General features: G+C 42.6%; 1 protein-coding gene across 2 annotated transcripts; it reads left to right on the plus strand.

Annotated features, from left to right (window-relative positions):
* The first annotated feature begins 279 nt into the window (after window positions 1-279).
* Window positions 280-10,164, plus strand: lats1 (large tumor suppressor kinase 1). 2 transcript variants are annotated; one of them, XM_084377671.1, is made up of 8 exons: window positions 280-462; window positions 1,061-1,510; window positions 2,224-2,335; window positions 3,038-4,485; window positions 5,100-5,682; window positions 6,744-6,926; window positions 7,662-7,768; window positions 7,849-10,164. In XM_084377671.1, the coding sequence occupies exons 2-8, from the start codon at window positions 1,163-1,165 to the stop codon at window positions 8,359-8,361; spliced, it is 3,294 nt and encodes a 1,097-aa protein (XP_084233797.1). In that variant the 5' UTR covers window positions 280-462; window positions 1,061-1,162; the 3' UTR covers window positions 8,362-10,164. The 2 variants fall into 2 exon arrangements, with proteins under 2 accessions (XP_084233797.1, XP_084233796.1); XM_084377670.1 differs by having other exon boundaries at window positions 1,064-1,510.
* The last annotated feature ends 2,600 nt before the right edge of the window (window positions 10,165-12,764 follow it).

Genomic DNA, 12,764 nt, shown 5'->3' on the forward strand with positions numbered 1-12,764 from the left:
AGGAAAATCTTAAATTCAGCCCATCTGTTCCTTCTACCTGCAAGTGTTTTTAACTGACTTATTAGCATTGCAGCTAACTACCTACCATGTGTTATACAGTGGCATTGTTCGTAGATATGTACTACACTATTTTGTGCATTTATTAGGGTATATTTTATTTAATGTTTGTTTTTGATTTGATATGAGCAAAACTGTTATGTATTTTTTGGTTGGGAGCCACTTTTATTAGAGTTTTATTTTGAAAAGAACCGGATGTGTGTCGCTCCTCCGTGTCCAGCTTGTTGCTGTTGTACTTGTCATTCAGACATCCCAGGAATTCAACACGACAAGGAACAAGCCAGCTCGGCACAACAAGGACATTTTAAGTTAAACTCGCGTCCTTGACGCCTAGTAAGGTCAAGGAAATATCGTTTGTTGTCAAAATAGGAAAACTGTCGAGGAAGGCGGCAGATACAGACTCTGGTAAGTTGTCAGACACGGCTAATAGCTAACCAACTGTTGCCAGTTGTGTCCCGAGCTAGCAGCTAATTCGCAACCTGTTGTTGAATTAGCCTAGCAGCAAATGGATGCCTTTAACACAGGCCGCGGAGCAACTGCTGCGCTTTCGACTTATTGCAAAGTAAAGTCGCGATAACTTCAGCTTGCAGTTCATGAGTCGCCATATGTCGGAGAAATTGAGACGAATGTGATAAACAATTTAATTTAAGCGCACTTAACGCAGCACAATCAGCGTTAATGTAGCTAGCGCTCTGCTAGCCCCGTGTTGCTAACGACGCTAGCAAGGGGACGGATTCTTGTTTTGTTAGGGAATACTTTACTTTGAGCAACAAGTGCAGCTTAATGTGAAATGGCAAAGCATTAAAATACAACTTTTCTGCAGCTAAAGTATCATATTAACTCCGAAATAGTCTGATTTCTAATAATCATATTTCTTATGTCTATCTCTTCGCATCTGTTATTAGCCCTTTCTACATCTCATCTGTCCAACCAGTTCACTAATAACATATGTACTCTGGATGTATGCTCATCTCACATTGCCTTTTTTTTTTATTTCTGTCAGCAGAATGCAGATGTGAGGTCAGACCCCTGCCATCCTTTTCTGCAACCCTGGACTGAGTGACATCTTCTTCATCCCCCTCATTGTCATCATACATGCTCTTACATGAAGAGAGGGGAGAAACCCGAAGGATACAGACAGATGAGACCCAAAACATTTCCCACCAGTAACTACAGCGGCAACAGCCAACAAATGCTGCAGGAAATAAGGAACAGCCTGCGTAACTTGTCCAAACCCTCTGACCCACCTAAAGTGGAAATTGGTGGAGCTGGAAAAATGCTTCCTGAGGACCCAAGGCAACAGGGGCGCTGCAGCAACCCCAAAAACCCCTACCATAAGGCTTTACAGGAGATCCGCAAATCCCTGATGCCTTTCGCCAATGAGCCCAGCACTTCAGGCCCCGAGGTGAACAAACACATGTCGATGGATCCCCCGTTTGTTGGGTTTGAGGAGGTGAGATGAGTGTTTTTGTCATCGAAACCAGTTGTTGGTTTTCATTCTAAATATAACTCTGTAATAGAGAATAATCACTCTGTGTACTTTGTTTACTGGAGTATTATTTGAAAAATGAAAAGTATGCAAAGTGGAATGACGATGAGCTTGTACAGGTGTCATTACAAAAGCAGTTTCTCAGTTGGCAGTGGCTGCTTGTTTTGAACCAGTCCTTGAGATCCAGGTCTGAAGTCGCACAGAGTGCATTGCAATTATTTTCAGTCGAAACAAGTTGGGAAAGCTTACTTGCTGATTGGCATCATATTATTCTGCTGCCATTGTCATGATTGTATTATGTTTGGTTTTTTTAAGCAACACCTCCAAAAAATTCCCTGTTTGCAGCTTCTCCAGTGTGAGGATTTGCTGCTATTCTCTGTTGTATATCATTGTAAACTGAATAACTTTGGGTTTTGGACCGAAAATAGGAAACTGAATGATGCACACTTGTGATTTTTCACTGTTTAAGGACATTTTACAGACAAAAGGATTAATTTAGTAACCAAGAAAATAATTTGCAGATAAATAGCAAATGAAAACAATTTTAGTTGCGACTTTTCGTCTATTTAATTGACTTTTGAACACTGAAAAATGCAATAATAAATGTGTTTTACAGCTTAATTGCACAAGAAACCAAACTCTAAATTTAATGTGTATCTTTTTTGCCTCGTGAACAGAGCAATATTCGCAGTGTGGGGGCAGATTACATGGGTAAGGTGAGCTACCAGGAGTCGATGAGGGAACAGATGGCTGCTGCCAGCCCCAACGCTACAGGTCTGAAAGCCCAAGGTACGTAACTGTCCACTGGGACTAAATGCTGGGTTTCCTCTTTTATTTTCCATCAAGGTGTGTTCATTCAGCCTCGATAATGTTTCCAAGATTTGGGACATTAGCTTAAAGAAATGACAATACATGCTGACAAAAAGAGAATGAGTCACTGCATCATGTAATGGAACAAGTTGACTTGAAATTAGGTTTTTGGTTTTCATTTCATAATGAGCTCATTGTGGCACATTCAAGGAAAGTCATGACAATATGTTCGAAACTGTCTTTGGTTTCAACAGTTGTTTAATGATTTTTGACAACCTGTCTGGACCTTTTTATTTAAAAAATACAATGCAAGGAAATACTGATCATAGGTGTATCTTACAACAAGCTAAGTTTTACTTCGGGCTTCATAATTTTAGCTTCCATTCCTATTGCATTTAATAACTTTGTACACACCAAGTTAATTACTGAGTCTTGGAAATGTGGCTCTGAGGTGAGAGCATACCGTACTTATGTGTGCATGTCTGTGTGTGAATTTAACATATTTTACACGGTGCAACAACTGTTAGCTGCCAAAAAACCTTATTAAGACTTGTTTATTTTAGTTTCAGTTTTAGATGGACTTGGGTTTGAATTATTTTGCTACAAGGACACACTGCTACACGTCATACTTTATTTTTCTCAATTCACTTTGATCGTGATTTTGCTTTTGTGTGTCTGCAGGAGCTCCTCATATCCAGCAGGCTGTGCTGAGGAGGCCGAGCTGGAAAGGCTCAAAGGAGTCTTTGGCTCCTCGACATGGTCCTCTCATGGTGGATGGAATGATGTACCGCTCAGACAGCCCCGGACCACCTCCCGCCTTCCCACAGGGTCACCCTGCCAACAGCCAGAGAGTCAATCCTCCACTGCCGCCTCAGGTGCGCAGTGTCACACCTCCACCAAACCGCGGTGCCATGCCTCCTGCACCATCCTGGGACAGCAACCCGTCAACCAAGCGCTACTCTGGCAACATGGACTACCTTGTGCCCCGCATCTCTCCTGTACCCCAGGGGGCCTGGCCCGATGGCTACCAAGCTGCAGCACCTCAGAATCAACGCGGGATCAGCCCAGTGCCTATGGGCCACCAGCCCATCATAATGCAAGCCTCCGGGGGGAATAAGTTCACCTTCCCCTCCAGCTGGTCACAGAGTGGCTCCCCACAGCCAGACTACATGGGCGGAGGCAGCAGACAGCCTCCTCCCCCGTACCCGGTCAATCAGAGCAGCCGACACAGTCCCACTGACCAGATGCAGGCAGGAGGACCTGCGTCATCTCCCTCTTACGTCAACGGTGGGAACATCCCTCAGTCCATGATGGTTCCCAACCGGAACAGTCACAACCTTGACATGTACAACATAGGTCCTCCTCAGTCCTGGTCTCAGGCTCCCAACCAGCCCCAGTCTTCCTCTGGCAACAACAGCAACCAGGATCTGTCCCCATCATGGCAGCACAACATGCCAGTTCGTTCTAACTCCTTTAACAACCACCAGCTGAATGGCAGACAGGCCCACCCAGCCAGCTCCCAGCCCTCTGCCACCACAGTCACTGCTATCACCCAGGCTCCCATCCTGCAGCCAGTCAAAAGCATGCGTGTCCAGAAACCTGAGTTACACACTGCTGTCGCTCCCACACACCCGCCATGGATGCAGCAGGCTCCACCCCCTCCAGCTGCACCTGCTTACCAAGAACCCCCAGCCCCTGTACCTCAGATCCCTGTTGTCGCAGAAGTCCCCAGCTACCAGGGCCCCCCTCCACCCTATCCTAAGCATCTCCTCCAGCAGCAGGCTGCACCCTCCCCCCCTGCCTATGATCCAGGGGCCAATAAGCTTAGCACAGGCAGAGAGGAGCCCGCAGAAGAGGAGAGTAGCGGTGGTGACGGCTCCCGGGACAAGACAACAGAAACTCCTGAAAGCAGCACAGCGACAGAGAAGGAGAAGAAGCAAATCACAACATCGCCGGTTCCTGTCCGCCGCAACAAGAGGGATGAAGAGCGGAGAGGGGAGTGTGGAAGAGTTGCGCTGTACTCCCCGCAGGCATTCAAGTTCTTTATGGAGCAACATGTGGAGAATATCCTAAAGAACCATCAGCAGAGGATTCGGAGGAGGAAGCAGCTGGAAAGTGAAATGAATAGGGTGAGAACATCAACCACATAGTCACATCATTTTCTAATTGTATTCTAATTTTTGCTATTTAAAAGTAAACCTGTCACTCTTTTCAAACTTTTTTTCTTACTATCCTGTGATCACTGTATTATCTCTCTCTGTGATTGTCTTTTTCATGCTGTTCGATATTTTCTTAGCTGTTCTTTCTCTTCCTTTCTCCCCTTGCTGTCACTAACAGCTGATCTAAAAAAGGTAAAAGTATCTCTGCTGTCCTGTGTGACAGAATAGTCCACACACATCGGTTATTCAAGTAAGATTGTGTTGAGAGTCTGGTCTTCTGTATTTTAAATGTACTACATGCAGCATGTTGTGGCGGGAGGATGCATGCCACTCGATGACCTCCATCTCACTGATCATGTCACTGCTCGAGCATTTTTGTTTTGGACTACAGCAACGATTAACACATGAGGAAAATGCGTTATGTTTGCATTTATAGATCATTTTAATGCATTTTGTACTGGTTTCCTTCGGTGTATACAGTTTCTATCTAACCAGGACTACTTGTGTGTTTTCATGCAACTTTTTTTAGCCATTTTGAGATCACGTGGCCCATTAAATCACTTTTGACTCTGTCCTGTGCTCAGGTGGGTTTGTCTTCAGAAGCTCAGGAGCAGATGCGGATGATGCTCTGCCAGAAAGAGTCCAACTACATCCGGTTAAAGCGGGCCAAGATGGATAAATCTATGTTCAAACGAATCAAGACCCTTGGCATCGGAGCCTTTGGTGAGGTGTGCTTGGCCAGAAAAGAGGACACAGGAGCGCTGTACGCCATGAAAACACTCCGTAAGAAGGATGTGCTACTGAGAAACCAGGTGGCCCACGTCAAGGCAGAGAGGGACATCCTGGCTGAGGCGGACAACGAGTGGGTGGTGCGTCTGTACTACTCCTTCCAAGACAAGGACAATCTGTACTTTGTCATGGAGTACATACCTGGAGGGGACATGATGAGCCTTCTCATCAGGCTCGGCATCTTCAAAGAAGAGCTGGCTCAGTTCTACATCGCAGAGCTCACCTGCGCCGTGGAGAGCGTCCACAAGATGGGCTTCATCCACCGGGACATCAAGCCTGATAACATCCTCATAGACCGAGACGGACACATAAAACTGACCGACTTCGGCCTTTGCACCGGCTTCCGCTGGACACACGACTCCAAGTATTACCAGAGTGGTAGGTCTCTTTTTTAATAATAACAGTTCATCTAAAATATTGAATTATCCTCAAATCTACAATACAAACCATGCATTCTCAAATAAAAGTTTGTTTTCAGAAATTATTGCTGTTGTGAAGAGGGAGCAAATCAAATTACCTGTGGTTTGATGGATTATGTGGAAAATTCAGCTTAAAGTAAATTTCCACATTATTTTTATTAGGTCGAAATGTTTTTAGTATAACATGGCTGCTACTAACAGTTTTATTTATTAGCAATTCATTTGACAGTTGGTGTTTTCATTCATTTGCTATAGACAGAAAATGATTGAAAAATGCAAAACAGAGCTCAAATCGACTTCTTCAGATGACTTTTTGACCCGAAACCTAAAAACATTAAATGTACTGCTATAAAACACTAAGAAAACTAACAACTTTTCACATTTGAGAGGCTGGAACCAGCAAATTTGGGGAAATCTTGCATTAGAAAATGCAATTAACTTATAAAATTCTTTGCCAATTAATTTTCTGTCAGTTGACAGATCTTTTCAGCACTCTGGTTCTGCTTACAGCAGAAATGCCATCCCTCTGTTTTAAATGTGGAGGGCACAATGCCAGTAATGAGTCAGGTATTAAAAGTGTTGAAGTGTCAGTCTTAAGGTGTGTACTAAGGTGACAAAGGCAGCTGGTATGCAGGTCACTAGGTCCACTTTCAGAAAGATTGATCAGGTAATTTACAAACAATTTTACCCAGTCAACTTTGTTTTTGTCTTAAACCGGCGAGCAGAAAATAAACAGCATGTCATTTGGATCTCCTTTAAACTGCCAGGAACAAATTTCTCTGCTGCTGAACCTGCTGTATGGAAATAATGAGATGACTTCTGGCAGTTTCAGTCCAAATAATAACTCTTGGTTTTCAAAAATCCAAATTCCTGGAACCCTTCATGAGACACAGTGAAATGTCACATTCAGTGAATACTGTGGAAATCATGAAAACACCAAATGGAAGAACCATATACCTGTTAGAAAACCACATCTGAAGAGCAGAGTAACGAGCACCTTGTTGTGTGGTCTCTTTCCAGGTGACCATGTGAGGCAGGACAGCATGGACTTCAGTAAGGAATGGGAAGATCCAGCCAACTGCCGCTGCACAGACCGCCTGAAGCCTCTGGAGAGGAGAAAGGCCCGGCAGCACCAGCGCTGTTTGGCACATTCACTAGTGGGGACGCCCAACTATATCGCACCAGAAGTGCTGCTGCGAACAGGTACAGTGGACCTGCCTCAGGACTGTAGTTGTACTGTACATGAAGAGATCTCCACCTTAAGATTGTAAACTAGGGAGTACGGCTGCAACTGTGAATTATTTTCATTATCAGTTAATCCAACAATGATTTTCTTTAGATTAATCCAATAAGTATTTAGTAAATTATGCAACCTTTTTCTCCTGACAGTTCCCGATTTCTCAACTTAAGGTATCTGCAGATCTGCAGTACCCATCCAATCCCATTGTCCTCTTTTTTATTTTTTACATTTATAATCTTTGTACCTCACTGTGGAACCCGCTGGAAACATTTTTTAATGTGAGGAATGTAACTGAAAGTGGAAACACTGAATTTTATAATGACATTGGAAAGGAAATCGTGACGAACTTGACGAGCAAGCGTGTGTTGAGCACTTGGAAGCGTGGAGGGTTGAGCTGGCACTCATCACAGCCCAGAGTTTGCAGGACTGCATTTCTGCAGAACAGAAATGCTCCCTCACTGCTTTTTATGTGTGCAGGTTTTGAGACTAGATATAAACAGAAGAGCTATACTTCTCGCTCTCTTTATCATCTTTGCCTATTTTTCAGTGTCTGACACAATTTCTTCCTTCTTTGGATGCTGATTAGGATGTTTGTACTTAAAAAACAGTAGAAGCTTCAAATAATTTGGGTCAGCCCGACTCAAAACCTTTGTTCAAGATGTTGTTGCTGAGTGACTGACGTCTTTAATCTCCTCCAGGATACACCCAGCTCTGTGATTGGTGGAGCGTTGGTGTGATCTTGTATGAAATGGTTGTTGGACAGCCCCCCTTCTTAGCCACCACACCCCTGGAGACACAGCTGAAGGTATGTGAAGCACCTGCAGTGAAATGTTTTGTATCTACGGGCTGCATTGTTTCTAATGTTGTTTCTGCTGTTGAAACCAGGTGATAAACTGGAAGAGCATGCTGCACATTCCCCCGCCAGCCAAGCTCAGCCCAGAGGCGTCAGATCTTATAGTCAAATTGTGCCGCGGCCCAGAGGACCGCCTCGGCCATAACGGCGCTGACGAAATCAAAGCTCATCCTTTTTTCAAGACCATCGACTTCTCAAGTGACCTACGGCAGCAGGTGGCGCCCTACATCCCCACCATCGCCCACTCCACAGACACCTCCAACTTCGACCCTGTGGACCCGGATAAACTGTGGAGCAGCGACAGCGACGGCGAGGACAACCTCAACGACACCCTCAACGGCTGGTTCCGCAACGGCAAACATCCAGAACACGCCTTCTATGAGTTCACCTTCCGCCGCTTCTTCGATGACAACGGCCACCCGTACAGCTGCCCCAAACCTATCGAGTACGAGGGTTATAACGAGGACGAGGCAGACTCGGAGGGCCTGACGCAGGAGGCAGCCAGCAGCTCAGCCACTCAGGGCCGAGACCTGGTCTACGTGTAGGACTGAGGACCGCTGAGCTGCTTGTACATAACGAGTTCATGGAGGGTGTTTGTGTGTGTGTGAAGGGGATTTAAATCCTTGAACATAGGAACATATGTTTGTAGGAGTCAGAATACTCGACAGCACACGGTCACACTACAAGTTAAAGGAATAATTATGGGACAACACGCTTATTTCCTTTCTTGCCGAAATAAAGATTAGAAGGTCAACACTACTTGTATGTTTGTACAGTAAATATGAAGCTACAACCAGCAGCAACTTAGCTTAGCAAAAACAGTGTCAGCGGCTCCTTTTAAGAGTCGTCGGTTAACAAGATATTTGCCCAAATAGCAACCGGGAAGGGGACAGTAAGAAAAGATACAAGAAAGACTCACTGTACTAAGACTGAACAATTCATCAAAATATTGTTGCTATTGCAATAACCACAAAAATCACCATGTGTTGATAGCGAATTATCATTTTAAAATCCTTTTCAGCGATGATGTAATACTACCTGTTTCCCCGTTTCCAATCTTTATGCTAAGCTAAGCTGCTGTTAGCGCCACCTCTGTGTTTACCGTACCGACATGAGAGTGGCATCAGTCTGTTGGCAAGAAGGAAAATGAGCTTTATTCTCCCCAAAAGATGTTCTTTCCTTTACACTATTCCTTTAATGCATGAAAGGTACACTGTATGATGTGTTCAGAGGAAGCAGAAAAAAATCAGGGCGCTCTCCTTGACGACTTATCGCAAACCCCCCTGAAAGCCTTAATTTATTTAAGAAACTGTAACTGGTGATGCTAGTGTAGATGCTGTTTGAGTGTGGGAACTTGTTGGAATTACATTTAATGGTAAAAAAAAAAAAAATCGTCTTAATTTATATTTTCATGTCTGTTGCAATGGGGATTTAGTGTCGTGACTTGTAGAAATTTGCAGGGATAAATTGCTCTAATTATTCATTGCTGTGCCTTTTTTTGATCTTTTTTCACCAAATATACAGAGGGTTAATAATCAGACTGGCATTTTAAATGAGAGTAGCAGTAGCTGATTGAACTACAGTAGCTTTTTGTTGTTTTATTTTTCTAATTTATACCTAAAATGTATTTATAAATTAAGTTGTATACAGTTGATGTAAATATTTTTCTCCTCCCTGTCAGCTGATTTTTATTTTTTTTGCTTAGGGCAGGCCCTCGTCAGTGTCCACTGCTGCTGCCTTCTGTCAATATGTTGTGTGCTTTTCTGTCTCAACACTAATTCACAGGACTCTGAATGCATTTAAATTGTTTAACTAAACTTCTTTTCATCACAATTCATTCTTCATGCTCGTCTCTCAACCAAAGCACTAAATAGGTGGGTTTAGACTTTTTCTTTTCCAACAACCACTGTTAGAAAATAATGATCACAGGACCATGAAGTTATAAAGCAGACATGCCTTGTTTTAAGGCACCTAACCACTTCATCATACGGTACGCTACATTGTTTCTGCTCCTGTCTTTGAGAAACACTAAAGCTGACTATCACGTGCCTCTGTATTGATTTTTAAAATATAAACTGGATTGATGGACTGACGGTGGAGAGCAGAACGGCTCTCCATCACATATGATGATTTTGTAACCCGCTGTACTTTTTGTTTGTGTTTAGGAAAAGATCTCTGAATGTAGTTATGGACTTAATGGTGACCACTGGCCTTCTGCACTGGTTTTGTGTTTTCGTTGTAAGTGAGAGAATTTTATTTTTGTGTACATTGTTGCTCTGTGAGGTTGGGTACAGGGAAGAGGGTGATAAATAAAGAATGTAAAGAACAAAACATGTTGTACATGCACACCAACCGTGTTGTATTATTATTAGTATCATCAAGTAAAAACAGATAATAATAAACTGGAGATGACAGGACTGGAGATTTCGATTAGGGCTGCAGCGATTAATCACTTAGTTGCTATTTGGAATATTCAGTCGACTGTCATAAAAGAAAAGCAGCACAATTCCTATATTGAAAAGCAGAAACTGGAAAGTTTTGCACTTTAGATCAGATATTCAACATTTTTCTGATTATCTGATTGCCCATAAAATGAATTAATTTAAAACATGCTACTTTGGCTCTAATGCAGCATGCAATCTGAGGAATTAATAACTAACTTTAGGGTGAAATAAATGTAGTGGAGTGAAAAGTACAATATTTGCCTCCGAAATGCACTTACATTTCATCACTGCAGACTTCTAAACATTCTTAAGACATTCCCTGACTCTCTTCTGGGTCAAAACATCCAAGTTTACTCATGCAACTGAATTTAATCTGGTGGTTTTTAATCATGCAGTGCAGGATTGGCAAAAAATCTATTTGGAAATCCATCAAAAGTGTCACCAGTGTTCTCTTTAATGCTGATAGTGTGGTGCTGAAGAACTACTTTTCATCATACATATCAAACTTCAGAAGGTTTGTTGATCTATCAGCATGTTTACAAGCCTTAATATTAAATGATCTTAGATGCAGAAATGCCATGTTGTTACAGGGAAATGTCTAGAACTTAACTTCAACCTTTAAATGTGTCCCCCAAGAAAGGACTTTCTGTGTTGTCTTATTGCCCTTTAGTAATAAGGATTAGAAACTTCCTGGATAGTTCACTGATAAGAGTTTCCACACAGACAGAAGCTCAACATGAAAACTATTGTGAAGAGGAAATAACTGTTCTGATATAGATAGATGTTGACCGCACAGTTTAGTCTCGTTAGTATAAAACAGGCAGGCTGGTGTGATGAAGTTAAGGCTGCAGCCACCAGAGGGCGCCACACAAAGATGCTTCCAACAGCAGTCACTATGGTATAATGGGCTCCTCTACAAGCCCCAGTGGACCAACAGTGAACCCTGTGATTTTTCAACACATAGCAAGCAGGTATTTTCAGCAAATGTATTATCCTATTACATGTTTTCTTTCCCTTTTCCACAGGCTGAGTCGCTCCTTTGTTTTTATTGTAAAATGCAACAAGAGAAGTGTCCAGCACCTCACTCCAACACTTTGATATTTAAGTCTTCATTCTGGGATTTTGGAGATAAATTCACGTATAAACATTCTCCTGAGGCAGAATGTGATGGTTTTCCGGATGATATTTGTCCAGACAGACTCGTCACGGGACTGTACAAGGTGTTGTCTTCGTTATGACTATAATTCTACTTACAGATTAACTTATTTCTTAATCAATTTTACAAAAGGAGTTAGTTTGATCCTAAAAGTTCCCACCTAAAATATGTTACTCTTCTTGTCTAGCTTAAATACGAGCAGACAAGTAAAAGATATGATTCATAAAGTTTGAAAACTCCTCTGAAATTGAAATTAATGTGGTTCTTTTGTATTTGTATATCAGCAGTTGAGAGCGCTGCCCCTGATGGTACAGGGACTTGATTCTTCTGCATGAAAATAAGTGACAGGAAATTTGCTTATACCGTGTGGCACAAACCAGGGACCAGAAATAAAGTTGCCAGTGATGAGAGCATTAAAAACTTGACTCATAAAAGGTAAACAGTAGATTTTTTTAGGTTAAATTCTGTGCTTTCTTATAATTTATCCCGGTTATTTGCAGCCTCACATAAAGAAACAGAAAGGCAACTCAGTGTGATCACCAGGCTTGACGAGCACAGCTGTAATTAACCGTTAATGACATTAAAACTGGCTGCATTCCACTTGATCAGCAAATGTGAACTCCTGAAATCTGACCCGACACACATTCTTTAATTCATCGGTATAATGTGATTTAAAACTTAAGACGTGTGACTGAGCTCCTACTAAGACTCCTCTCACTGACTCGCAAGAGAATGACTCATCAAAAATAAAGAGGCTTTTAAATGGAGTCGCTTACAGGAGAGATACAGTTAAACCGAGTTAAACTCAACACTGGAGTCTACTTTGGTGTTCATACTACTTGCTCCTGGATTCCGACTTGAACACATTGAAGCAGGAACAACGGAGAAATGGGACCGTCTGAGGAGAACGTGAATGCAGCATATCAATGATGTCAGCCTGTTGGAGGAGTTAACACTTAAAGTTAGCCTCTGAACATTGCAGCTAAAAGTGAATGCCTGTCCTATTGCAGTAAGCTAGCTAGCCAGTGGCAGGTGAAGTGAGACGGCTGTTGTCATGGATACAGGTAGTCGTGCGAGCTCTGAACACGAGAACGGCTGTTCTATCGTCACTCATCTTGTTATACCCGTTTCTAAATGTGGTCCATGAGTAGATCTGGTAAAATATCTTTTAAATGAAGCGTTTCTCAAACTGTATGCGATACAGAGCGACTCCAAAGCCTGGTGGTGAGGAGGATAGATGTGTTTTTAATATAAAATCAACTTGTATGTAAATTCAAACATTGTTACTTGAATTGACTGTTGTACCTGAGTGTTTTGTGACCGTTTTTTGCGATACTGCCTGCATAAC

Source organism: Pagrus pagrus (genome assembly GCF_965226575.1).
Source record: "Pagrus pagrus genome assembly, chromosome: 16".
NCBI classification, from domain to species: Eukaryota; Metazoa; Chordata; class Actinopteri; order Spariformes; family Sparidae; genus Pagrus; species Pagrus pagrus.